Below are 27,658 nucleotides of genomic sequence, written 5' to 3'. Positions count from 1 at the left end.
TCTTTGTGACAGATGAAAAGGAGGACATAGTGAATAGAGCAGGACTAAAGACCGCCAGCCAGCCAGGGGACGGGAGGGACCCTGTCGCACTGTCTGCGTTGCCTCGGACCGCGAGTGTGGGCCGTGGCAAACGGCAGCGCACTGCCAGGGTGGCGCCCCGGAAGAAGGGGGAGGGCGTCTATGCCTGAGGCTGGCTGGGCGGCTCGTGCACGGGCCTGGGCCCCAGCAGCAGCCGTTTCCCGGGGGTGTCGCTGAGGGCTTGATTGGGTACATGGACCCACCCCGTGTCTTAGCCAAGTAAGAGTGTGTGCCTTCGGGAAGTGGTCTCACGACAACAGCCATTAAGACGCTTTTCTTCACGTGACGAGTTTTCCCTGTGTCCTCAGGGCCTTTGCCAAGAAGCAGCAGCAGCTCAGCGCCCTGAAGGTCCTGCAGCGGAACTGCGCGGCGTACCTGAAGCTGCGGCACTGGCAGTGGTGGCGCGTCTTCACGAAGGTGGGCCGCGGGCTCTCCACGGAGCGGCGACCGCCCGGGACCCCCCCGGGCAGGAGACGGGTGATAAACTGCTTCATTTTGTCACAGGTGAAGCCGCTGCTGCAAGTCACCCGCCAGGAGGAAGAACTTCAGGCCAAAGATGAAGAGCTGCTGAAGGTGAAGGAGAAGCAGACCAAGGTGGAAGGGGAGTTGGAGGAGATGGAGAGGAAGCACCAGCAGGTGTGTGCGCTGGCTTCTTAGAGTGCCCGCGTCCCAGCGGGCGTGAGCGCCCCCACTGGCAGGAACTCCCACACGTTTCACTGTGGTCGCTGTCCCTACATACCATCTTAGTTCATGTGTATCTTTCACTCCTTTCCAAAGCAAGATCCATCATGCCATGCATTTGTCTTTATATGAACCAAAGTCAGCCTAACCGCTTGCATTTTTGTCTCTGTCATATTTGGACACACAGTTGAGCATGTCTGCTTATCAGACATGTATTCGCACCTGTTTTCAATGAGACTCCCAGGGTTATTACCATCCCGTGACTGCTTATGGGGGAAAATAGGAAAAAGTAAAAGGAAGAGATGGGGCAAGGTCACCACCTGCCTCTTCGCAGCGACAGTAGTCTCCAGTCCGTGTCCCTTCCCAGGCGGTGGTGCTTCGTGACAAATAGAGGCTCAGAACTGTTTATAGGTGACAGTGATAGAATCGGAGTGTTCAAGGCCAAAAAGATTAACAATAAAGGCCAAAAAATCACTTGATACCAAACAGCTTTCGCAGTCACCATGAACTTCATTACATTTGAATGTTTTCCCTCTGCTGTTTTTCTGTTCCTTCATAAATTATCTTAATAGAAGGATGGGAGTTCTTAAAATAGAATGCGTTTAATATGCTACAACTTGAGACAGCAGAAACAACTAAAGTGTTTTCATCTGGCTTATTTTGCTACAGCCAAAAACATACTTGGAAGTTTTGCCAGTGGCGGTAATATATTTGTAACTTTCCATTTCTGGGTGTATTGACCACTGAAATGTTGGTGACTGTACCTTGTGTGTGTGTGCTGGGGGCAAGTCCTAGCCCTGGGCACTGTGTTGTGATTGCAGCTCTTAGAAGAGAAGAACATCCTCGCAGAGCAGCTGCAGGCAGAGACTGAGCTCTTTGCTGAAGCAGAAGAGATGAGAGCCAGACTCGCTGCTAAGAAGCAGGAACTGGAAGAGATTCTGCATGACTTGGAGTCGAGGGTGGAAGAAGAAGAAGAAAGAAACCAAATCCTCCAGAATGAAAAGAAAAAAATGCAAGCGCATATTCAGGTATCCATGGTCATATTTTATTTAGAATTATATTCTGGGTTTTCCCCGTGAATCTATTGAATGAATAGAAGCTATAGGTTTAGATTCTTAATGTGTATTTTTTTTTATTGTTGTTAATCCTCACCGAAGATATTTTTCCCATTGATTTTTAGAGAGAGTGGAAGGAAGGGGGAGAGACAGAGAGAGAGAGAAACACTGATGTGAGAGAGATACATCGATTGGTTGCCTCCCGTACACACCCTGACCAGGGCCGGGGATCGAGCCTGCAACCCAGGTATGTGCCCTTGACCAGAATCAAACCTGGGACCCTTCAGTCCATGGGCCAATGCTCTATCCACTGAGCCAAACTGGCTAGGACTCCTAATATGTATTTAGGGCAAAAGGAGTCTAAGTTATAAGTACCTACTCTTAAAAGATGGCCATCATTCGGAGCACACAGTAATAGATTTCTTCAATCACAGATTTGTTGTTTTGAAGAAGAACTTTTTCATGTTCTGATGGTGGCATCTTACAGTACGCAAAGTGACTCAAAGTAGAACTCTCCCAAGGTCTGTAGCCCTTTTTAGGGAACATAATTTGTCCTTTGTGTTGTCATTAATGATTCTGCGCTCACTCCGTTCACTTGATAAGCATCTAGGAGGTGGTTTGGTTAATAAGGAATGCTCAGCACTGACGTAGGAGGTGGCCAGGAATCAGAATAAAACACTCAGTCCTTGCTGGTGGTCACTTTCTTACAGAGTAACAAACTGTACGGGAAGCACAGCCGTCGCTGTGGTTGAGTGCTCAGGCAGATGATGCAGGCAGTAGGTGCTTTGCGCATGCCCTCGGACACCCCCCCCCCCCCCCCTCTTTCTCCTGCTTCCCTCCCTCAGCCTATCCACATGCTCCGAGTGTCAGGGCATCTGTATCTGCTACCATTGCTTCAAACTAAGCTTCCTTCCCTTCATGTCTTTCCCTTAATATTTTCTTACCTGATAACTTACTACAAAACACAGATAATTCAGAGGTTCGTCAAAACCACAAAGGACATATTATCTCCTTGGCAGATACCCCATACAGTAAATCATCGGGACACTTTCCATTCTTCAACATCCACAGCTTTCAGATATCCCACAATAAGTTACAGAACATCACAAAAACTGTAAAAAGTGAATAACCCTTAACTATCAAGTCTACCCTAGACTTTATTCAAAGAATAAATCAATGGAACCATCTAGTTACCTAACATTGGGGGGTTATTAAACCAGGGTAATACTATACTGCTCTAAATGTTAAGATGTTTGTTTTCATGGGCACTTATAACATCTTGATAAATGTTGCAAAATAGTAAACACAGTGGATCTAATTTAAAATATTGACATAACAAATTTATATGTAGGGTTTTATATGGAAATATGCAGAAGATCTAGAATAACACCAACAACAGTGTTTCCCTGGTGGCATTATCAGCAGTTTTGATTTTCTGTTTAAGAAGTTTCTCTTTGTTTAAGAAGACATGTTCATTTCAGTAATATGTTTTACTCATGGGAGAAGGACCCCAAATTCGCCTCTAATCCCCCACCTACTCTTTAATATAAACTCTACATTTTAACAACTTCCAGGGAAATACTTGCATTTCTCTACTTTATTTAAAAAACAAATATGTCCTTGTGGAAATAGGGTGTTTTTATTTTGGTTTGGTTTTTCAAGGCTTTTTATCTTCGTGTCCTTTACCAGACTCATATTTCTAGGGTTTTGCACTGTTAGCTTAATCTCCCTTTGTGACATGTAAGCTCATTCATACACATTCCAAAAATATTTACGGTAATATTGTTGTTATTAAGTAGTCATGTTTTTCATCGCGAAATACCAGAGGTTCATGCTATTAACTGCATGGTCTTTGGGAAAAACCCAGCCTTGTCACTCCCTTACTTCTCTCTTCTTTGAGGTTTGATCCCAGTGTGCAAGCCTTATTTGGATTTTGATTCAAACAAACTAACGTATGTTTGAGTGGCCTTTATCTTTTAGTGATACCTACCGCCTGGTTTTTCCAAATGAAATGTGTTTTGGATTTGCTTCAAAATAATGCTAGGGGAGAAGGGAGAAGGAGGTGACGGAGGAAGGGAGGTTGGCCGTGAGCTCATGCTTGTTAAGGCTGGGCTGTGGCATCTGTGTGGGGCACATGCTGCTCTGTGCCCTTCACACCTGTGTTTGAAGTTTACACGATAAAAAGTTAGTCTTTTGCAAGGGTTTCATTTCAGAATCAACCATGAATAAATTATTTAGCCAAAGTTATCCTTGACACTTTCTTAAATTGACCGTACATTGCTTTGTATGTACAACCTTGTTCAATCATGTGTATGTTATTGTGTGCGATAATGTCAGAGCGTGAAATAAAGAGGAGCCTGTTATGATAAAAGGATGTGTAAGCACCAGAAGCCCACCCCGTGTGGTGCCGTGCTTGAGCTGTGAAAGGCACGCATGAACAGAGACAGCCCACCGCCAGGCCCTCTCCTCTTCCAATTGTAGTGTTCTGTTCTCTCAGCTCTTGGCCAAACATGTAGAGTAGACACAGATGAGTGTGTGTTTGTTGTAGTTCTATATTATTCATATTTCCCTGTGTCACTAATTCAGAAATATGAATTTTAATTACTATATGTTATCCCATTTTATAAATATGCCAACTTTTACTTACCAAGACTTTTATGTAGTGTGTTCATAGTTCCTCAGTATTGCCCGTATTTAGCTCTGGCTGGTGTGGCTCAGTTGGTTGGAGCATCACCCCATACACCAAAAGGTGGTGAGTTCAGTTCCTGGTCTGGGTGCATATGGGAGGCAACAGGTCAATGTTTTCAATGTTTTTCTATCAGTGTTTTTGTCCCTCTGTCTCTCTCCCTTCCTCTCTGCCTAAAAATCAATTTTTAAAAATTTTCACTTCTTTCTATGAATCACATCTGTTATTATGTCCTGACATTGCTGGCTTAACAGAACTGCTTGCTCTCAAAGCTTGCTGCACGTTCTCACGCTGCCTTCCAGAAGGATTGACCCAGTTTGAACGTTAACCTGCGGTCATACAAATATCGGTTTCACATAACTGCATTTCATATTTTTAAAAAGATCCTTGCCAGCCCTAGCTGGTTTTCTCAGTGTCAGCCCATAGACTGAAAGGTCACAGGTGAAAAGCCAAGTCAAAGTCGTGTACCTCTGTTGCAGGCTCAATCCCCAGCCCCAATTGGGGTGCGTGCAGGACACAACTAATCGATGTGTCCCTCTCACATAGATGCTTCTCTCTGTCTCTACTCCTCCCTTCCACTCTAAAATCAATGGGAAAATATCCGTGGGTGAGGATTAACAAATAGATACATACACACATAATATCCTTGCCATTCTGACCATCACAAATTGGCGTTTGTTTGTTTGTGGGTTTTGTTTTGTTCGGTTGGATGCATTTCTTGGTTATTCATGAGGCCGGGTCGGTGGGAAGGCGCGAGGCTGACCGTGTGTTCACAGGACCTGGAGGAGCAGCTGGACGAGGAGGAAGGGGCCCGGCAGAAGCTGCAGCTGGAGAAGGTGACGGCCGAGGCGAAAATCAAGAAGATGGAGGAGGAGATTCTGCTTCTTGAGGACCAAAACTCCAAGTTTATCAAAGTACGAAAGTTTCCCTCCCAAGCTACTTTACAGCATGTGGACTGTGTATGTGGACGCTGTCATGAAAGTGGCTTTAAACAAAGTCTACAAAGATTTCAGATCCGTTCATCTTCTCCCTCAGTCTCTACCTGTGGAGGTTTCTAAAGACACAGTAGCAATTTAATGTTTCAAGCCCACTAAGCATCCTTACAGTCCTTTAGACCTTTAACTTGCGCATTTTGTGCAAGTCGATCATTCATCGATGACTCGCCCCGTGTGTCCAAGCTTTCCTTCGTCAGCACTGGTTGTGGGGATCTGAAGGCCAGCGGCTGGGCCGACCCTGAGGGGTCAGCACCAAGAGATGCGCCTTCCGCCTCTTTGGAAGCTGTGGCCTGTTGGGGAGGCAGGGCCAGTTGTGTTCTAAGTTCTACCAAACCCTAGTTGTTACTGGGGATGCCTTTTCTGAGGCAGTTTTGTTTTTTCTGTTCAGGAAAAGAAACTCATGGAGGATCGCATTGCTGAGTGCTCCTCTCAGCTGGCTGAAGAGGAAGAAAAGGCAAAAAATTTGGCCAAAATCAGGAATAAGCAAGAAGTGATGATCTCGGATTTAGAAGGTTAGTGTTTGGGGCTAGAAAAATGTAGGACCGGGACAAACGAATGTTTAGATTTCACTCTCATCAGAACATGAATAGCAGAGTATGCACGGTGATTACTAATAATGAGCCTTCAGTTTGTGTTCGTTAAAACAGATCTAGTCACCACAATTTGTGATAGAATAGCAATAAATTATCCTTCTTAATTCACTTTTTAATATTAGGTCCCGTGGTGAAATGCAGTGCCCTTTGTGGCCATACGTGGGATCTGACTCATGTTTGAGCTGTTCGGGCCTTGGACTGTGTGGGTCTGATCCAAAAGTGCACCGGGGCTTTGCTTCACAACGGGACCCTTCCTGGCAGGGACAGGCTGCTGAGGGTGACAGCATCCCGCTCCAGTGGCAAAGATATGTCAGGGGATCCTGGGGATCTTTTGCAAAATCAGACCTGGCTTTCTTCAGAGAGAGAGAAAGAGAGAGAGAGAAGGCTGGATGTTGGGAAGAGCATAGAAAACCTGCCCTTCAGCTAACAGCCGCGGACTTTTGGTCCTCACACCAGAGGAAGAATCTGCTCTTAATGCCCAGCATCGTGAAGCGGTGTGGTCATGCTTTCCAATGCGTCACTTTTATAAGGAGGAGAAAGTTTGTTTGTTTGTTTGTTTGTTTGTTTTTATTTATTTTTTTTTAATATATTTTATTGATTTTGTACAGAGAGGAAGGGAGAGAGATAGAGAGTTAGAAACATCGATGAGAGAGAGTCATCGATCAGCTGCCTCTTGCACACCCCCTACTGGGGATATGCCTGCAACCAAGGTACATGCCCTTGACCAGAATCGAACCCGGGACCCTTTAGTCCCCAAGCCAACGCTCTATCCATTGAGCCAAACCGGTCTCGGCTGTTTGTTTGTTTTTAATATTTGGGGCTTTGTGGTCTTTGTCTTTTTTTTTTTAAGTATAGACCAGAGGTGGGGAACCAGGGAACCATTTTTCTGCCAAGGGCCATTTGGATATTTATAGCATCATTCTCGGGCCATACAAAACTGTCAGTTCAAAAATTACCCAGCTATCTTTGGTCAAACATTTAATTAACTCACCCCAATGCCTTGGCAGGGCCAGAGCAAATGATTGGGTGGGCCTTACATGGCCCGCAGGCCAGGCGTTCCCCACCCCTGGTATAGACAAAAAGAGGGGACGTCAGAGGAAATTGTTTCACGGGCCGTTTTACCAGCGTATGGCCTCCTGCTCACCTGTGTGATGCGCCTGCGACGCTCAGTCTCATCTCCTCAGCATTTGGTTCCCGCGGGAGAGCACAAAGGCATGCAGGTCCTGTTGTGAGAAGGCATCCGAGTCCAATAGATCGCTGGTGTTGATTAAGGAATCATTGCCAAATCCAAGAGGGGCGGGCAGAAAAGCTGCAGAACCCTCTGCCCTCTCTCCCTCACGTGTGGGAACGGCTGTCTTGGTTCAACCAGGAATTCCCCATGAAAGGGAGTGGGTGACAGGCGGTTACACACTCTGCCAGCCTCGGCTGGGCCCTCTGCAAACCTGGGCACAGCGATGGGTGCACCAGGAGGAGCTTTCTGATCGCTTCGCTCTAATAGCAAAAGAACGTCCTTAGAACCCACCCAGCCTCTTCCCTAAAATACCCTCCTCCCACAGGGACCTGCCTTCAGTTTGATTTAATGGGTTTTGAATGACTCATTGGTACAGTGTTACCAAGGCAAGGACATGCTTTTAAGTAAAACAGCTTCTTTTCGACTTTAATTGATTTGCATTTGGAGTTTTTCATTTGGCGTGTCCCTCGGTATGCTGAAGATCTGTGTCTTGCCTTAAAGAACGCTTAAAGAAGGAAGAGAAAACCCGTCAGGAGCTGGAAAAGGCCAAGAGGAAACTGGACGGCGAGACGACTGACCTGCAGGACCAGATCGCCGAGCTGCAGGCCCAGATCGACGAGCTCAAGGTGCAGCTGGCCAAGAAGGAGGAGGAGCTGCAGGGCGCGCTGGCCAGGTCCGCCCCCCGAGCCCGCGGGAATGTGGGGGGGCTTTAATGCCATGTCCAGGTGCAGACCCAAACCTGGGAGGGAACACGTCATTTCCATGTTGGTGGATGTGGTGTCCGAACCCGAAAACCAAGAAGAACGTGGGTATGTCAGGGCAGCAAGGAAACCTCCTAAGCCGTTCTCAGAATTCACACTGAAACTCACTGGTCTCCTCAGGAGGTCCGTGGACATTCGCAGCAGAAAAAATGACCGTGTCACAGCAAATGTTTGGTTTCCGTCCACGTCAGTATGTTCGAGAAATTTAGAGAAATCACTTTTCAGAAATGACACCCACCCCATACACTGGAAGCATGATTTGCTATTCAGTTCTAGACCATTGGAAACCATATATAGTAAATATATTTATATCTAATATTTTCATTTCTTTATAAAGAATAACTATTTGGCTACATCATCATAGGACTTAGAGTTTGTAATCATGTCTGTAACAGATATTTTTCTGTCCTCTATCACTGTTACTCTTACTTTGGCCAGATCTCTGCCTTTTCAATTACAGAGGTGAGAGCTAGATTCTAAAATTAAAGTTCTCACCACTCACTGTCACGTCTGTCAGCTTCCCAGCCCTCATCCCAAACATCCCAACTCTGCCCAGTCAGGTATCTGCCCCCATCCAGCCACACACCAGCGAGAAGGTGCAGATGGGAGAGAGAAAGCTAAGGTAGAAGGCCTGGTGGCGTGTCTCCTCTGCTGTGTGTTCTAAGAAGTTCTTTGAATTTGTCATCTCTCCAGGAGATGGTGTAGGATGGTACCAGTGTGATAGCCTAGACTGCTGCCTTGAGCAGTGTTCTAATTATAACCTTTTATAGGGAATTTTTTTATGTTGTAATCATTAAAGTGATTGTCTTATCTCTTAATGGAGATAGTTAGCCCTTTGCAAAGGGGGCTGGGCTCCGTTCTGATTCTGGCTTTGCCAACCAGCTTTCGGGCCTCGGGTCGTTGCCCGTGTACCTCCGTGCCTACTGGGCAGGCCCTGTGCAGCATGCCAGCCTCAGGCCACCACAGAGGCATGTCGCCGGTCTCCTGGGGGAGAGGTGCTGGCCGTTCACCGGGAACAGCCCCCCCTCCCCCGCTGAGCGCCGCCGCCTGGCTGTTCCAACAGGGGCGACGACGAGACGCTCCACAAGAACAACGCCCTCAAAGTCGTGCGGGAGCTGCAAGCCCAGATTGCCGAGCTTCAGGAAGACTTTGAGTCTGAGAAGGCTTCCCGGAACAAGGCAGAGAAGCAGAAAAGGGACCTGAGTGAGGAGCTGGAGGCTCTGAAAACCGAGCTGGAGGACACGCTGGACACCACCGCCGCTCAGCAGGAACTCCGGTGAGTGAGGCCGGCGCCCGCTGGGCTCCACAGGAGAGCCAGCTGGCCCTCTCTAGGAGATGGTGTGCGTCATTTTTTAAAAATACATTTTATTGATTTTTTAAAAGAGGAAGGGAGAGGGATAGAGAGCTAGAAACATCGATGAGAGAGAAACATCAATCAGCTGCCTCCCGCACACCCTCCACTGGGGATGTGCCTGCAACCAAGGCACATGCCCTTGACTGGAATCTAACCTGAGACCCTTGAGTCCACAGGCTGACGCTCTGTCCAATGAGCCAAACGGTCAGGGCTGGTGTGTGTCCTCTATGTTGTATTTTAAGTATCCTCTCTCCGTCCTGGAGATAATGGCAGGTAGAACAGTAACAAAATAACAATGGTTAGAAGCAAGCAGCCCACCTGGGTAGGTGAATGGACCGGCAGACTGAGGTGCACAGGGAGCCGTGATCAGAAAGCCAGTCAGTGCAGGGTACCTCAGGGAAAGACGGACAGACACCCCCACAGCGGCTGGAAGGAGACTGACTTGGACCGCGTGGGAGAGAGGACCGGAGGGACTGGCCGGGACAGACCCAGAGGAGGAGACCCAGAGGTGGCGCACAACTGCCTGCAGCGCCGCTGGTGAGCGGATAGCTGGGAGGAGGTACATGTTCAGGACAAGGAGCGGAAGGTGAGGACAGGCACTCAGGGCAGAGGCAGAGGCGGGGCTGTCACAGAGGAGCCAGCCGCCGGGGCAGGCAGAAGGAAGTGACTAGCACAGGCGAGGAGCACAGCTGGAGACCTTGCACACGGCCTCCGCGTGTCAGCCCACAGAGGCACGGAGAGCGGTAGCCACGAGCCGTGAGCTGAGACAGCCCGTGGCTCTTGCTAGCAAAAGAGAGGATTCTCACACAAGCCGAGGTGTCATCTCCCAGATTGCTGTCTTGGCCTCTTCCTGACCATCGGCTTCCCCCTCAGGATTCAAGCTGTCAGGTGCAGGGGGGCCAGCCAAGGGATCCCCAACTCGCCGAGGCTGGCTGATTTGGCTGGCAGCTTGCAGTGTGCACACACACACACACACACACACACACACACACACACACGCCTGCCAGCTGTCCCAGGGTGGAGTAGGCCATCGTGCTGAGAAGAGGCTGTGGGCAAAACCAGGACAAGGGACGGTTGGTGAGGTTGGTGGTCGGAGAGGTGGGAGGACGGGAAGGAGCCGGGCTGCGGGAGCCAGTGGTGCCTGGAAGGTGGAGCCTGCAACGTGCTCACCCGGAAGCCAGGATCCAGAGAGAGCCACGTCCCCGCGTCTGCAGGCTTCCTGGGCAGGGACGCAGGTCGGACTGCGGGCGACAGGAGAGGGCTCAGTGGTGGAGAAGCGGGGCTGAGCCTAGGAGCACGGCAGGGAGCGACCACGGATCCCTCAGACGGCAGCGGACGGAGGCTGTGCCCCGAAGAGGCCCTGTCTCAGTCGGAGCCCTTCTGAGGCTGGACGCTTCCCGCCCACATCAGCGCGTAACCCGCTTGTGGGAGCTTGGAGTCCGGCCTTCTCTAAAATGTCTGCTTTTTTAAATTTGGAAGCTACGGAACTAAACTTTGTTGAGCTGTTTCTTCTCAGCAAGTCTTTTGAGCACAATAGAAAAAGGCGTGCTGATCATTTCTTCCATTCAACTCTTAAAAAATATAATTTTTAAGACAGTACAATTGATCCATGCATGTTAATTAAAACCATGGCTGTCCTCAAATATAGACTCTGCTGTGGGAAGGCTGTGCTAGTGTTCGTGTGTCCTTCACTCTGGCTAAGGACCCCCACGCCCTGCCTCTCCAGCTGTGTATCACGTGATTGGCATAAAGGGAACAGGCTCAGCAAGTCAGACCCCTCACTGGGCTCCATGTTCACTGGCATTTTAGCTCTTTAGACGTAGGATGAAGACCGGGGGAACAAGCCAGACCAATGCATCCTCACCGCCAGGCACCGTGGCTGCGCGAGGCTGGACCACAAGGAGTCTTTGCGGATTCCGTTTGCCTGGCTGCCTGCCACCCCAGAGCTGGCAGCTGCCCGGGCCCCTTCTCTCTTGACACAGCTGACCTCCGCCCTCTAGATCCCTCCGCTGCACCAGTAAAGACACAACAGACAGTGTGTCCACACGGGAGTCCGCGTGCAAGTCACTGTTCTACCTGGCTCCTGGTTTAGAATGGAGAGTGAAATGGTTTTAATATAGAGAAGGTTGCCAGAGCTGTGCTCTTCAGGGTGATTGTAAGTGACAGCTGCTTAAATTCTTGGTGTTAATATGGCACTTAGCTTAGAGGTTTCCAATCACGTGATACACAGCTGGAGAGGCAGGGCGTGTGGGTTTCCATCGTTGACAAGACGGTGTTCAGTCGACTTAAGAGTGACTTGGGCCCTAGTCGGCTCAGTGGACAGAGCATCAGCCCTCAGTCTAAAAGGGTCCTGGATTCACTTCTGGTCAAGGGCACGTACCTTGGTTGCAGGCTCGATTCCTGGTCCTGTGTGGGAGATTTCTCTCTCTGTCTTTCCCCTTCCTGCCCACTTTCTCTAAAAAATCAACAGAAAAATATAGTCAGGTGAGGATTAACAAAACAAAGAAAGAGTGACTTAGGGTGAAGGCTTTTCTAGTTAGTGAAGTAATGTCGGTCTTTCAAGCTACCCAAATGTTGTAACAAATTATAAAAAAGTCAGCCAAGTGAAAGCATTTGACACTAATGTGATCTTCATACTGTGAGTGCGGTTAGATAAAGCCTCCAGCACCTCAGGGCATCCCAGGTCTGTGGTCTGGGACCTGCTGTGACTACTGCGGCCTCCTGCCTCCTGCCTTCCTGTCCCGCCCCGCCCCTGCATGGCCCTGCGGGCAGCCTGGGAGCCGTCAGGGCCTGCAGCTGTTCCCACGCCTGTCAGAGGTCCTGCTGCTTTCAGGTGCAGCGAACAGACTGATTTGACCTCCAACCCTGAGCTTTTGGAAGCCTCTTGGCCCTCTCTCCAGGCTCTCTGTGGTGTGGCTGGCCCCGTGTTAGCCGCTCCTGCGTGTCACGCCAGGGCTGCCAGGGCAGGCTGGAGCCCGCAGGGATGCCCACTGGGTCTCCAGCGCAGGTCAGCTGTGCAGGGGACGCAGGCTGCTTCCGGAAGGTTCCCTGCACCACAGTTAAGGGCATACCAGCCTATTAGAAAATAGTTCCACAAGTAATTAGCAAAGTAATGGATATAGTACTTTTTTAGAGCATCACTTTTTTTTTTTTTTAACATTTTCTTGATTTTTTTTAAATACGTTTGTATTGATTTCAGAGAGGTAAAGAGGAAGAGAGAAAGAAACATCAATGATGAGAGTCATTGATTAGCTGCCTCCTGCACACCCCCTACTGGGCATCAAGCCCACAGCCTGGGCGTGTGCTCCAACCGGGAATCAAACCATGACCTCCTGGTTCATGGGAGGTTCTCAACCACTGAGATACACAGCACATAACAAATTAATTTTTAATTTAGTTAGTCAGCTAATTCTGAGCTGCTTTCTCTAAAATACGTTTCTCTAGTACAAAACGTGAGCAAGAAGTGGCAGAGCTGAAGAAGGCTCTTGAGGAAGAAACGAAGAACCATGAAGCTCAGATCCAGGACATGCGGCAGAGGCACGCGTCGGCCCTGGAGGAACTGTCGGAGCAGCTGGAGCAGGCGAAGCGGGTGAGGGACCCTGCCCTGGAGAGCTGGCTGGCCAGACCCCCTCCCCACCCTCGCTCCTGGGTGTCCATTCCCAGCCCCTGCGGGCGCTGTGGCGGCTGCTGCCTGAGGGCACCCTGCTTCTTGCAAAGAGCAGTGGGCCCAGCACCATCTCCATGCACATTCCCTTCCAGGGCCGCCTCTCTCACCATCCTCCACGTCTCAGCTCAACACCTGCGCAGTTTGAGGTCCTCCTCCCACTCAGGTGCTGCCAGCAGGTCACCATCTGCCCCCACACACACACTCCCACCTCCTCTGCCTCCGACATCGAGCCGCCGCACACATTGCTGCCCCTCGTTCCATTGTTCCCTCTTGGTGTCTGTAACACAGGCTTCCCATCCTGATGAAACTAATTGCATTTACCCTCTGACTCAGCCACCCTGGGCAGCGTCTCCCAGGCACCATCCTTTCCTCCACGCTCTGTGCCTTCGCTCCCACTTCCCCAGCGCTCTCACCTCTCGCCCACACACCACCTTCCCGTCCATACAGTGACAGCGGGAGCCATTACTGACATTCACATCAGCAGGCGTCCGTCGCTGCCAGGTGCTGTCACAGTGTGCGTGGGTCTCGTGCACTGCCTTCTTTAACCTTCATTACAACCCTGTAGGTTAGTCTCTGTCATTCTCATTCAGGAAACTGAGGCCCAGTCTTGTTGGAAAGTTAAGCCAGGATCACACCGCTAGTAAGTGAAAGGTAGATGGAGGCCAGGCAGGAAGGCCGCAGAGCCCCGTGTCACCCCCAGCTACAATAGATTGCTTTGAAAGCCTCTCCCATGTCCCCTGTTGTCTGTGAGGCACTCGGCCTCCTGTGACCGCCTTGCACAGTGCACACTGCTCACTCGTTTGCCAGCCACCTGTGGCTCAGAGCTCGCCGCAAACAAGGACACAAACCAATCCTTACTCTTTGGGCAGGGTGTCGCCCCCAGCCTGCACTGACAGGATAAATCACAGTGCAGCGAGCCCCTAAATATCTGCACCCACTGTCCCAAGCAGTGTGCAGCGTGTGCTCCCTCCTCAGCCATGTTCGCACCGCACAGCAGATGTCTTCCTTCACTCAGCGCTGATTCAGGCTCACCCTGTCAGGCACAGTGCGACTGCAGGCAAGCGGTGCCTGCTGGCGTGTAGCAGTGAATGCGCTGTTTTCCTTCCCCCTCAGTTCAAAGCGAACCTGGAGAAGAACAAGCAGGGCCTGGAGACCGACAACAAGGAGCTGGCGTGTGAGGTGAAGGTGCTGCAGCAGGTCAAGGCCGAGTCTGAGCACAAGCGGAAGAAACTGGACGCCCAGGTCCAGGAGCTCCACGCCAAGGTGTCCGAGGGGGACCGGCTCCGCGTGGAACTGGCCGAGAAAGCTAACAAGCTGCAGGTGAGCCCCGGCGACCACCACACCTGCATCTCCCCCCCCCCCCCACACACACACACACACACACAGAGCTCACCCTGCACCCCGAGGCCCCGAGACACCACAGCTCATGTGCTGTTCCATGCCTGGCATCGCATCGCCCTGAACGTCCCAGCTTGGGATCCTGGTGTGTGAGCTCAGGTGCTCGCAGATCCACGGCTTTCCTCAAAGAGATGTCAGGAACCCCGTGTGGTGGGAGGCGGGTGAGGGCGCTCCCGGCACCAGTCTGCGCCGGGCATGCGTCAGGCTCCTGGCCGCGCCCTCCGGTCATCGCTCCCATCACCCTGCCGGGCCGGGCCATGAGCAGTGTGAGGCTCAGGAGCGGGCTGCCTGCCTGCCTCCCTCAGTGGCTTCCCTCGCAGGTCACGGGCGGGCCGTGTGCCCACCAGAGCCCTTCCCCACACTGTTGCCAAGACTGATGGCATGTGGCTCTGAAGGACGTGCTAAGATGAGCAAAAATGGAAATGTATTCGCTTAAGAACTTGTTTAACTTGTCCCTCTGCTCATCTGACCAAGGACCAGCTAGAACACAGGAGCCTACTGTCCCTTCCACACCCCTCAGGCCTGGGGAAGGTCCTTCACTGGGGGAATAGAATTGGGGGGCAGTTAGAGCTAGCATTAATTGAGGATGAAAAACATTTTTTTGACCACATTATTCATGAAATTTGACCATAAGAGGTAACTAAGTATTCATGATAAATATATACCAGTTTTTAAATGTATTAAGGAATGGTTCCATACAATATTGTATTTGTTTCTACATGCAATACCTTATGTTGTCATGCCACACCATGTCTGGTAGCATCTGTCACCATGCAGTTATCACAGCCTTATTGACTAGATTCACTGAGTGAATAGGTGTTTTAAAGCTGAAAGAGAACCGCTGCTAGACTCTAAACTTTGAATCTCTATGATAAAACTTCCAAGTTCTATAAGAATGGTAATTATACAGACCCACCTCCCACACATGGTCCCTGCTTCTCAGTGTGAAAGGGGATGGAGTAGCCGCCTGCTGCCCTCAGGGCCTCCTCAGGCCGCAGCCCCGGGTGGGGGGTGTGACTGCCTGTTCTGTAAACCAGGTGTAGCGGCTGGGAGGCCCCATGTGTGCACCCTGCAGTTCCAAGCCCCGGTCCTCTCTGTGTGGCCGGGACAGCGCCTGCCCACGTGGGCTCTGTCGGGAGGTGACAGGCTCTCGGTGAGGAGTCCTCCCCCAATGCTGCTGTCATGCTCCTGTGAGAGTGTGTTCTGGGCCCCCGACCTGCTCCCTGAGGATCGGACGTGACTGTGCTCTCCCTGCAGAATGAGCTGGACAACGTCTCCTCGCTCCTGGAGGAAGCGGAGAAGAAGGGCATCAAGTTCTCTAAGGACGCAGCCAGTCTTGAGTCTCAGCTCCAGGACACACAGGTATGCCAGGGGGAGTGAGGGCCTTTAATAACACTACCGTTTCCAGAATGCATACGGGAATTGCCTTCCGGGTTCTGGTGACTTCTATCTGGAGCCCCTTGCACTGTAACAGCCGTGACATCCGGGAGATCCCAGAAGCTCGGGCTCAGTGTGGAGTCCCTGTTCTGTCTCACAGGCACGTGGGCCAGGCGACACTGCCTGGGGCGTGGCTCACCCCTGTGGTCCAATGGCACACACGTGTGTTGCTGGCCATTTCGATCAGGTGGTTTTGTTCTAATTGAAATTTCAATGTGCTGACCTAGGAGAAATAGTCCATTTTGTAAAAGGGTAGGTTGAAGTACGATATACTTTTAAAAGACTTGTGTTAAATTACTTTTTGGGATGGAAGTTAGGTTAATGACTATGATTATCCTATGTAATAAAAGAGTAATATGCAAATTGACCATCACTCCAACACACAAGATGGCTGCCCCCATGTGGTCAAAGATGGCCACCTCAAGATGGCCAGCAGGGGAGGATAGTTGGGAGGGACCAGGCCTGCAAGGGAGGGCAATTGGGGGTGATCAAACCTGCAGAAGAGGTCAGTTGGGGGGGACCCAGGCCTGCAGGGGAGGGTAGATAGTGGCAAACAGGCTGGCAGGGTAGGGCAGTTAGGGGGTATCAGGCTGGCTCGAGAGTGGTTAGGGGGTGATCAGGCTGGCAGGCAGAAATAGTTGGGAGCAATCAGGAAGGCAGGCAGGTGAGCAGTTGGGAGCCAGCAGCCCTGGATTGTGAGAGGAATGTCTGACTGCCTGTTAGTCCTGATCCTACTGGGATCAATGGGCAGTCGGATATCCCTAAGGGGTCCCAGATTGGAGAGGGTGCAGACTGGGTTGAGGGATCCGATCCCCCCCCCCCACACACACACACACACACACACACACACACGAATTTCGTGCACCAGGCCTCTAGTATGAAAATAATGTAGCAATTTTCTTGGAGTTTTACATCTTAGATTTGAAAAATGTTCAAACTTTATGTGGTGCATATTTGCCAGGTTCTGGGCCAGGTGCTGGGGATACGGGTTAAAGATCTCAGACAAACAGGAATCAGTAGGGAGTGGGGCAGGGTCACTGTACTTGGTGCTACGCTGTGCGAGGCCCCTCCTGGCTGGGGAAGGAGACAGGGCCAGCGCACGGAAAGCTGTCTGGGCCTCTGACCGTTGTAAGTGAACGTAACGGGCAAGACACATGTGCATTACATTTTAGAAGAATTGCTCTGGCAGAGTATGAAGGAGAAGCAGTTGGAGGCTGCCCAGTCCTGGAGGTGATCCTCGGGAGAAGTGCTGTGCCTGGCGGGCGGGTGTGGACAGGAAGGGGGTCTGGGAGTGAGGCGGCGCCGGAGGGAGGAGTCTAGGCCACGTGCAGGTTCCGGCCTGGGCGCCAGGGGGACAGAGGATGCTGCCATTCCTCCTGAATGAGGTGGAAGCGGTATTTGTGTTAAGAGCTTTTATAACGTGATCACATATGTTTTCAAATCTTTTCTGTTTGTTTTTATCACGGTATTTCTCATACACTGAGGCTCTCTGTTCTTTATGACACGCATTTTTCATGAGGCGTTTTGTGAAGGTGATTAAGGTAACTTTAGCGTTAACCTTCCATATTGGCCTTGTACAAAATAAACAGGAGCTTCTTCAGGAAGAAACGCGCCAGAAGCTGAACCTGAGCAGCCGGATCCGGCAGCTGGAGGAGGAGAAGAACAGCCTGCAGGAGCAGCAGGAGGAGGAGGAGGAGGCCAGGAAGAACCTGGAGAAACAAGTGCTGGCCCTGCAGGCCCAGGTGGGTCCTCGGACGCGGAGGTGCCGGAGTGTTCCCGCCGTGCTGGCTGCTTCCGCTCACGGTGGGACCGTTAATCAGGCTGCACTACATAAAGCCCACTGAGCGGTTTTCTCTGACCCAGCCACATGCCGATGCTGTGCGGGCCCTGGTATCGGAAGCATTTAAATCAAAAACACAGGCCCTGGCCAGGGTGTCTCAGTTGATTGGGCATCGTCCGTGCCCCAAAGGGTTGCTGGTTCGATTCCTGGTCAGGGCACACCCAGGTTGCAGGCGTGACCCCCCAGTGGGGGGCTTGCAGGAGGCAGCCAATGGATGCTCCGCTACCACATGTTTCTCTCCTGCCCCCACTTCCTCCCTCTGAAAATCAATTAAAAATATTTTAAAATAAAGACACAGGACTGTGTCAACTATGTAAGGTTTTAATCCAAGCATCATTTTCTAGGTTATCACTAAGAAATTAAGTTACAGCCTGAGATTTCTTTGCTCACAATCAAATAGCATTGATTTATTCTCTCTTCCCACAAAATATTGAAAACAAGTTTTTCCTTTTTTCCTTAAATGTGAAAATCCTTCTTTAATATTGATCTTTTTTTCTTGTCCTGAAACCTAGCTGACTGATACAAAGAAGAAAGTGGATGATGACTTGGGGACGATCGAAAGCTTGGAAGAGGCCAAAAAGAAGCTGCTGAAAGACGTGGAGGCGCTGAGCCAGCGCCTGGAGGAGAAGGCCTTGGCCTACGACAAGCTGGAGAAGACCAAGAACCGGCTGCAGCAGGAGCTGGACGACCTGATGGTGGACCTGGACCACCAGCGCCAGATCGTCTCCAACCTGGAGAAGAAGCAGAAGAAGTTCGACCAGGTGGGCTCGCTCTGCGTCCCCGTCTCCCCGGCTCCGGGCCAGTGCCCCGTCCCTCCCTCCGGGCAGAGCCCTCGGTTCTATTTTAGTTTAAAATAATGTTTCATATTGAAAAGCAGTGTACACTGACAGCAAAATTGGACAGAGCAGGAAAGGAAAAGAGAGCACCCGCCACCTTGCAGCAGTGTTGGCAGCATAGGTCGGACACGCTGGGTGCGTCCCGTTGCTTCTGAACTTGTGTTCACCCTTTCCCGGGGGCCGTTCCCTGCAGCTGCTGGCGGAGGAGAAGAACGTGTCCGCGCGCTACGCGGAGGAGCGGGACCGCGCCGAGGCCGAGGCCAGAGAGAAGGAGACCAAGGCCCTGTCCCTGGCCCGCGCCCTCGAGGAGGCCCTGGAGGCCAAGGAGGAGTTCGAGCGGCAGAACAAGCAGCTGCGGGCGGACATGGAGGACCTGATGAGCTCCAAGGACGACGTGGGCAAGAATGTGAGTGTCCGGGGCCGGTCCCCTCGGGGGCAGACAGCGAGGTGGCCGAGGCGTGTTCTGGCCCAGGGTAACACGGTCAGCGTCCTGTGGAATAAACGCCGGTTTCCTGCCGTCCGTTCCCGGTGTGGGCTCTTGTCGCAGCACCTGCGGTGTGGAGACTGGTTTATTCTTGTCGCTTTCACGGTCGCTCCTGCCCTGCCCTGCATTCTGGCTCATGGAGGGGCTCAGGGTTCCTGAGTCAACAGGCAGTTACCAGGCAGGAGGGCTGCTCGGAGGGGGCAGGTGGGATGTGGCCCGCCCGGAGCGGGGCTGCAGAGGAGCGGCGTGGCCTTCCCAGGAGCCCCGTGGTTTTCCCTGAAGACTCAGCTGCACTGGGGACTTGCTCAATCTGGGGGTTCCGTGGTCCTGTTTCTCCTTCCACCACCACCTCCCACGGGAGCCGCGCGAACCGTATCCCCCTGCCCGCCCCCTAGCGATCACCTGAGGGCAGTGCAGGGAGCCCGGGCCGGAATCAGAAGCAGGTTCAGGACGTGGCTTTCCGTCCCGCGTCCGTCTGCCCAGCAGAAGCCGTAAGCTCTCAGCCTCGGTTCCTCACCTGTCAAACGGACATTACATCTGCCCGGTTGAGGGAAGCAGCGAGGTGTGCTTCGAAAGCATGGTCCTCTGTCTCCTTTTCATGGGACGTGGGCTCCCGGCCACAGCCCGGGAGGGGAGGCTGCCCACCCTTCTCCCAGGCCCCCTCCAGCCTGTGCCCGGACCAGCCTGTGGACAAGGAGAGGCCCTGGAGCAGGAAGGGCTGTGGTCACAGCGAGGCCCGGAGAGCGAGCTCACAGCTTCCCTTTCCTGCTCCGCATTCGCTCTCTCTAGACCAATGGACGTCACACATTATCCCCAAATCGTTTCTGTTGAGCCTGTGAAGGGCCAGGCTCTGCTGAGACGGACGCCCTCGCGGTGTAGTCTTCTCACCTGCCCCCGAGAACAGCGTAGCACGAACCCCAAAGGGGGCAGCAGCCCCTGTGCATGCCTGTCTGCGGGGAGCTCTCCGTCAGAGGCGGCGGTGCCCAGCCTCACAGCCTCACAGCCTCACAGCCTCACACCCTCACAGCCTCACACCCTCACAGCCTCACAGCCTCACAGCCTCACAGCCTCACACCCTCACAGCCTCACACCCTCACAGCCTCACAGCCTCACAGCCTCACACCCTCACAGCCTCACAGCCTCACAGCCTCACAGCCTCACACCCTCACAGCCTCACAGCCTCACACCCTCACAGCCTCACACCCTCACAGCCTCACAGCCTCACAGCCTCACACCCTCACACCCTCACAGCCTCACAGCCTCACAGCCTCACACCCTCACAGCCTCACAGCCTCACAGCCTCACACCCTCACAGCCTCACACCCTCACAGCCTCACAGCCTCACAGCCTCACAGCCTCACAGCCTCACACCCTCACAGCCTCACACCCTCACACCCTCACACCCTCACAGCCTCACAGCCTCACACCCTCACACCCTCACAGCCTCACAGCCTCACAGCCTCACACCCTCACAGCCTCACAGCCTCACAGCCTCACACCCTCACAGCCTCACACCCTCACAGCCTCACAGCCTCACAGCCTCACACCCTCACACCCTCACAGCCTCACACCCTCACAGCCTCACAGCCTCACAGCCTCACACCCTCACACCCTCACACCCTCACAGCCTCACAGCCTCACAGCCTCACAGCCTCACACCCTCACAGCCTCACAGCCTCACACCCTCACAGCCTCACACCCTCACAGCCTCACAGCCTCACAGCCTCACACCCTCACAGCCTCACACCCTCACACCCTCACAGCCTCACAGCCTCACACCCTCACAGCCTCACAGCCTCACACCCTCACACCCTCACAGCCTCACACCCTCACACCCTCACAGCCTCACACCCTCACACCCTCACAGCCTCACACCCTCACAGCCTCACAGCCTCACACCCTCACAGCCTCACAGCCTCACAGCCTCACACCCTCACACCCTCACAGCCTCACAGCCTCACAGCCTCACACCCTCACACCCTCACACCCTCACAGCCTCACACCCTCACAGCCTCACACCCTCACAGCCTCACAGCCTCACACCCTCACACCCTCACAGCCTCACAGCCTCACAGCCTCACAGCCTCACAGCCTCACACCCTCACAGCCTCACAGCCTCACACCCTCACAGCCTCACACCCTCACAGCCTCACAGCCTCACAGCCTCACACCCTCACACCCTCACAGCCTCACAGCCTCACAGCCTCACACCCTCACAGCCTCACAGCCTCACAGCCTCACACCCTCACACCCTCACAGCCTCACAGCCTCACAGCCTCACACCCTCACAGCCTCACACCCTCACACCCTCACACCCTCACAGCCTCACAGCCTCACACTCTCACAGCCTCACAGCCTCACACCCTCACAGCCTCACAGCCTCACAGCCTCACACCCTCACACCCTCACAGCCTCACAGCCTCACAGCCTCACAGCCTCACACCCTCACAGCCTCACACCCTCACAGCCTCACACCCTCACAGCCTCACACCCTCACACCCTCACAGCCTCACAGCCTCACACCCTCACAGCCTCACAGCCTCACAGCCTCACAGCCTCACAGCCTCACACCCTCACAGCCTCACACCCTCACAGCCTCACACCCTCACAGCCTCACAGCCTCACAGCCTCACACCCTCACAGCCTCACACCCTCACACCCTCACAGCCTCACACCCTCACACCCTCACACCCTCACAGCCTCACAGCCTCACACCCTCACACCCTCACAGCCTCACAGCCTCACACCCTCACACCCTCACAGCCTCACACCCTCACACCCTCACACCCTCACACCCTCACAGCCTCACACCCTCACAGCCTCACACCCTCACAGCCTCACAGCCTCACACCCTCACACCCTCACACCCTCACACCCTCACAGCCTCACACCCTCACAGCCTCACAGCCTCACACCCTCACAGCCTCACAGCCTCACACCCTCACAGCCTCACACCCTCACACCCTCACACCCTCACAGCCTCACACCCTCACAGCCTCACACCCTCACAGCCTCACAGCCTCACACCCTCACAGCCTCACAGCCTCACAGCCTCACACCCTCACACCCTCACAGCCTCACACCCTCACAGCCTCACAGCCTCACAGCCTCACACCCTCACACCCTCACAGCCTCACACCCTCACAGCCTCACACCCTCACAGCCTCACACCCTCACACCCTCACACCCTCACAGCCTCACACCCTCACAGCCTCACAGCCTCACACCCTCACAGCCTCACAGCCTCACACCCTCACAGCCTCACAGCCTCACAGCCTCACAGCCTCACACCCTCACAGCCTCACAGCCTCACAGCCTCACACCCTCACACCCTCACAGCCTCACAGCCTCACACCCTCACAGCCTCACAGCCTCACAGCCTCACAGCCTCACACCCTCACACCCTCACAGCCTCACACCCTCACAGCCTCACAGCCTCACACCCTCACAGCCTCACAGCCTCACACCCTCACAGCCTCACAGCCTCACAGCCTCACAGCCTCACACCCTCACAGCCTCACAGCCTCACAGCCTCACACCCTCACAGCCTCACACCCTCACAGCCTCACACCCTCACAGCCTCACACCCTCACACCCTCACACCCTCACAGCCTCACACCCTCACAGCCTCACAGCCTCACACCCTCACAGCCTCACAGCCTCACACCCTCACAGCCTCACAGCCTCACAGCCTCACAGCCTCACACCCTCACAGCCTCACAGCCTCACAGCCTCACACCCTCACACCCTCACAGCCTCACAGCCTCACACCCTCACAGCCTCACAGCCTCACAGCCTCACAGCCTCACACCCTCACACCCTCACAGCCTCACACCCTCACAGCCTCACAGCCTCACACCCTCACAGCCTCACAGCCTCACACCCTCACAGCCTCACAGCCTCACAGCCTCACAGCCTCACACCCTCACAGCCTCACAGCCTCACAGCCTCACACCCTCACAGCCTCACACCCTCACAGCCTCACACCCTCACAGCCTCACACCCTCACACCCTCACACCCTCACAGCCTCACACCCTCACAGCCTCACACCCTCACAGCCTCACAGCCTCACAGCCTCACAGCCTCACAGCCTCACACCCTCACAGCCTCACAGCCTCACAGCCTCACAGCCTCACACCCTCACAGCCTCACACCCTCACACCCTCACAGCCTCACAGCCTCACACCCTCACAGCCTCACAGCCTCACAGCCTCACAGCCTCACAGCCTCACACCCTCACAGCCTCACAGCCTCACAGCCTCACAGCCTCACACCCTCACAGCCTCACACCCTCACAGCCTCACAGCCTCACAGCCTCACAGCCTCACACCCTCACAGCCTCACAGCCTCACAGCCTCACACCCTCACAGCCTCACACCCTCACAGCCTCACAGCCTCACACCCTCACACCCTCACAGCCTCACAGCCTCACAGCCTCACAGCCTCACAGCCTCACAGCCTCACACCCTCACACCCTCACACCCTCACAGCCTCACAGCCTCACAGCCTCACAGCCTCACACCCTCACAGCCTCACAGCCTCACAGCCTCACACCCTCACAGCCTCACAGCCTCACAGCCTCACACCCTCACAGCCTCACAGCCTCACACCCTCACAGCCTCACACCCTCACACCCTCACACCCTCACAGCCTCACAGCCTCACACCCTCACAGCCTCACAGCCTCACACCCTCACACCCTCACACCCTCACAGCCTCACAGCCTCACACCCTCACAGCCTCACAGCCTCACACCCTCACACCCTCACAGCCTCACAGCCTCACACCCTCACAGCCTCACACCCTCACACCCTCACACCCTCACAGCCTCACAGCCTCACACCCTCACAGCCTCACACCCTCACAGCCTCACAGCCTCACACCCTCACACCCTCACACCCTCACACCCTCACAGCCTCACACCCTCACACCCTCACAGCCTCACACCCTCACAGCCTCACAGCCTCACACCCTCACAGCCTCACAGCCTCACAGCCTCACACCCTCACACCCTCACAGCCTCACACCCTCACAGCCTCACAGCCTCACACCCTCACACCCTCACAGCCTCACACCCTCACAGCCTCACAGCCTCACACCCTCACAGCCTCACACCCTCACACCCTCACAGCCTCACACCCTCACAGCCTCACAGCCTCACAGCCTCACACCCTCACAGCCTCACAGCCTCACACCCTCACAGCCTCACAGCCTCACAGCCTCACAGCCTCACACCCTCACAGCCTCACAGCCTCACACCCTCACAGCCTCACAGCCTCACACCCTCACAGCCTCACAGCCTCACACCCTCACACCCTCACAGCCTCACAGCCTCACAGCCTCACACCCTCACACCCTCACAGCCTCACAGCCTCACACCCTCACACCCTCACACCCTCACAGCCTCACAGCCTCACAGCCTCACACCCTCACAGCCTCACAGCCTCACAGCCTCACACCCTCACACCCTCACAGCCTCACACCCTCACAGCCTCACAGCCTCACACCCTCACACCCTCACAGCCTCACAGCCTCACAGCCTCACACCCTCACACCCTCACAGCCTCACAGCCTCACAGCCTCACACCCTCACACCCTCACACCCTCACAGCCTCACAGCCTCACACCCTCACAGCCTCACACCCTCACAGCCTCACAGCCTCACAGCCTCACACCCTCACAGCCTCACACCCTCACAGCCTCACAGCCTCACAGCCTCACACCCTCACAGCCTCACACCCTCACAGCCTCACACCCTCACACCCTCACAGCCTCACACCCTCACAGCCTCACACCCTCACAGCCTCACAGCCTCACAGCCTCACACCCTCACACCCTCACAGCCTCACACCCTCACAGCCTCACAGCCTCACACCCTCACACCCTCACAGCCTCACAGCCTCACACCCTCACAGCCTCACAGCCTCACAGCCTGACAGCCTCACACCCTCACAGCCTCACACCCTCACACCCTCACAGCCTCACAGCCTCACACCCTCACACCCTCACACCCTCACAGCCTCACAGCCTCACAGCCTCACAGCCTCACACCCTCACAGCCTCACACCCTCACAGCCTCACAGCCTCACAGCCTCACACCCTCACACCCTCACAGCCTCACACCCTCACAGCCTCACACCCTCACACCCTCACACCCTCACAGCCTCACAGCCTCACACCCTCACAGCCTCACAGCCTCACAGCCTCACAGCCTCACACCCTCACAGCCTCACAGCCTCACACCCTCACACCCTCACACCCTCACAGCCTCACACCCTCACAGCCTCACAGCCTCACACCCTCACAGCCTCACAGCCTCACAGCCTCACAGCCTCACACCCTCACACCCTCACACCCTCACAGCCTCACAGCCTCACACCCTCACAGCCTCACAGCCTCACAGCCTCACAGCCTCACACCCTCACAGCCTCACAGCCTCACACCCTCACAGCCTCACAGTCCGCAGGTCCCACGTGTGTGTGTTCAGTGCAAACTTCCTCCCCAGCAGGAATGTGCTGTGGGGCCGTCACAGACGCGGCAGAGGCAGGCAGGGCAGGTGTCTGGCACCGGGCTCTCTGCATTGTTCTTTGGCTTAGAGACCTCTCAGCCTCCAGTTATCTGAGAATGAAGTGCTGATGACCGAGCACGTGTGGACAAAGGCGTCAGTGCTGGCGTTTAAATGCAGACTGGGCTGAGGACTGGCAGCAGCCCAGAGGGTCAGGGAGGGGTCCAGGGTGCCAGGAAGCTGGCCCGGTGCCCGCCGTGTCCAGCGCCATGGGGGCTGTAAGAGGAAGGCGCTGGCCGTGCTGGGCCCCTGCTGGGGGTCAACTCGATGCTTCCTGTGGTTTAGGTTCATGAACTTGAAAAGTCCAAGCGGGCCCTGGAGCAGCAGGTGGAGGAGATGAGGACACAGCTGGAGGAGCTGGAGGACGAGCTCCAGGCAACAGAGGACGCCAAGCTGCGCCTGGAGGTCAACATGCAGGCCATGAAGGCCCAGTTCGAGAGGGACCTGCAAACCAGAGATGAGCAGAACGAGGAGAAGAAGCGGCTGCTGATCAAGCAGGTAGGTGGGCGGGTGGCCATTCTCAACCCCACTCAGTCACGTTAGAGCACATTAACTTGGAGTCAAGTCACCTGGTCACGTGATATGTTTATTCTTACAATTTAATTAATTAAATTCTCATTCTCAGGCAGTATCGTTGCTGCCGACAAGCCATAATCATCGATAGAAAAGCCCCCAGTGAAATCTCCAGCGAATATGTAGTTAATTCATGTTCTGTGGGTCCTAAAAGTACGGGTGGGAAGAATCCAAACACATTGACAGGTGGTTCCGCATATTTCTTTTCTTTTTTTTTTTTTTTTTTAAATATATATTTTTATTGATTTTCTACAGAGAGGAAGGGAGAGAGAGAGCTAGAAACGTCGATGAGAGAGAAACATGGACCAGCTGCCTCTTGCACACCCCCTACCTTGGTTGCGGGCACATCCCCAGTGGGGGGTGTGCAAGAGGCAGCTGGTCAATGATTCTTTCTCATCGATGTTTCTAACTCTCTGTCCTTCTCTCTTCCTCTCTGTAAGAAATCAATAAAATATATTTTTTTTTAAAAAGACAACCCTTGTTACAGCCCCTGTGGGTGGGGATTCCGGGCTCAGCGGGTCATCACCGGGCAGCCTGGCGGGGCTGGGGGTCCCCGTCCAACAGGCTCACCCACGGGGGCCTGGCCCGAGACCTCGGCACCGGGGACCTGGGCCCCCCCACGGCTGCCTGGGTGTCTGTCCCCAGAGGGATCGTCCCGAAGAAGTCCTGTCTTTCCGTTTTGTTGCGTCACCTGGAGCATGAACTTGTGCCCTCGCAGTAGTCTGCGGGAATGGCGTGGTGTTTGTAAAGGTCTCTGCACAAAATGCACCCGCAGTGGCTTTCTGTTAGTAACAAGAACTGCTCGGTAGCAGGGACCCGTGCAGTCACCAGAGCCTGTCCGGCGCCAGGCTCCGGGTGTGACTGACAAGCGGTGCTGTCTCTCAGGTCCGGGAGCTCGAGGCAGAGCTGGAGGACGAGCGGAAGCAGCGCGCACTTGCTGTTGCTTCAAAGAAGAAAATGGAAATAGACCTGAAGGACCTGGAATCTCAAATTGAGGCTGCAAACAAAGCTAGGGATGAAGTCATCAAGCAGCTTCGTAAACTTCAGGTACGTGCAGCCGCCCAGCGGTCTCTGATGGTGCCGTCCTGGACCACGGAGCCCAAGAGGAGGGCCTGTGCGGCACCCCGCCTGCCGCCTTAACGCCAGGAGCCGGCACCTTGGCTCTGGGTAGGGCAGGCCCCAGAGGTGGCACTGCACTCAGCTAGCGGGCAGAGCCCGGGGGTCAGCAGGTGGAGCCTCCACCAGAAGAACGCCCTTCGGGCTCTGCCAGCTTCTGTTGGCACTTAGCCAGCGGGCCCCAGCACCAGGGCGTGCACTGGCCGGGCCTGGTGGGATGTGATGGTCCCTCTAAGCAGGCACAGCCTCTTGGCGGATATCTGTTAGTTGTGACAAAGAGCTTTAGAAAACCTCCATCCCTTTGACCT

General features: G+C 54.1%; 1 protein-coding gene across 3 annotated transcripts in view; it reads left to right on the top strand.

The window, feature by feature from the left end:
* MYH10 (myosin heavy chain 10) overlaps nucleotides 1–27,658 on the top strand; it is a 140,787-nt gene that overhangs the window by 100,908 nt on the left and 12,221 nt on the right. For all 3 annotated transcript variants that reach the window (XM_084863897.1, XM_084863899.1, XM_084863898.1), the window contains 15 exons: nucleotides 387–495; nucleotides 583–714; nucleotides 1,581–1,787; nucleotides 5,277–5,414; nucleotides 5,884–6,007; nucleotides 7,821–7,992; nucleotides 9,144–9,356; nucleotides 12,879–13,023; nucleotides 14,215–14,421; nucleotides 15,757–15,861; nucleotides 17,526–17,678; nucleotides 18,289–18,537; nucleotides 18,806–19,018; nucleotides 25,947–26,159; nucleotides 27,120–27,281. In XM_084863897.1, coding sequence (XP_084720023.1) covers nucleotides 387–495; nucleotides 583–714; nucleotides 1,581–1,787; nucleotides 5,277–5,414; nucleotides 5,884–6,007; nucleotides 7,821–7,992; nucleotides 9,144–9,356; nucleotides 12,879–13,023; nucleotides 14,215–14,421; nucleotides 15,757–15,861; nucleotides 17,526–17,678; nucleotides 18,289–18,537; nucleotides 18,806–19,018; nucleotides 25,947–26,159; nucleotides 27,120–27,281 — 2,542 coding nt within the window. The remainder of the gene's footprint in view (nucleotides 1–386; nucleotides 496–582; nucleotides 715–1,580; nucleotides 1,788–5,276; nucleotides 5,415–5,883; nucleotides 6,008–7,820; nucleotides 7,993–9,143; nucleotides 9,357–12,878; nucleotides 13,024–14,214; nucleotides 14,422–15,756; nucleotides 15,862–17,525; nucleotides 17,679–18,288; nucleotides 18,538–18,805; nucleotides 19,019–25,946; nucleotides 26,160–27,119; nucleotides 27,282–27,658) is intronic.

Source organism: Pipistrellus hanaki (genome assembly GCF_964339955.1).
Source record: "Pipistrellus hanaki genome assembly, chromosome: 16".
In the NCBI taxonomy this organism is placed as follows: domain Eukaryota; kingdom Metazoa; phylum Chordata; class Mammalia; order Chiroptera; family Vespertilionidae; genus Pipistrellus; species Pipistrellus hanaki.
The sequence above is the reverse complement of the archived record's forward strand: the minus strand, read 5'-3'. Positions and strand labels throughout refer to the sequence as shown.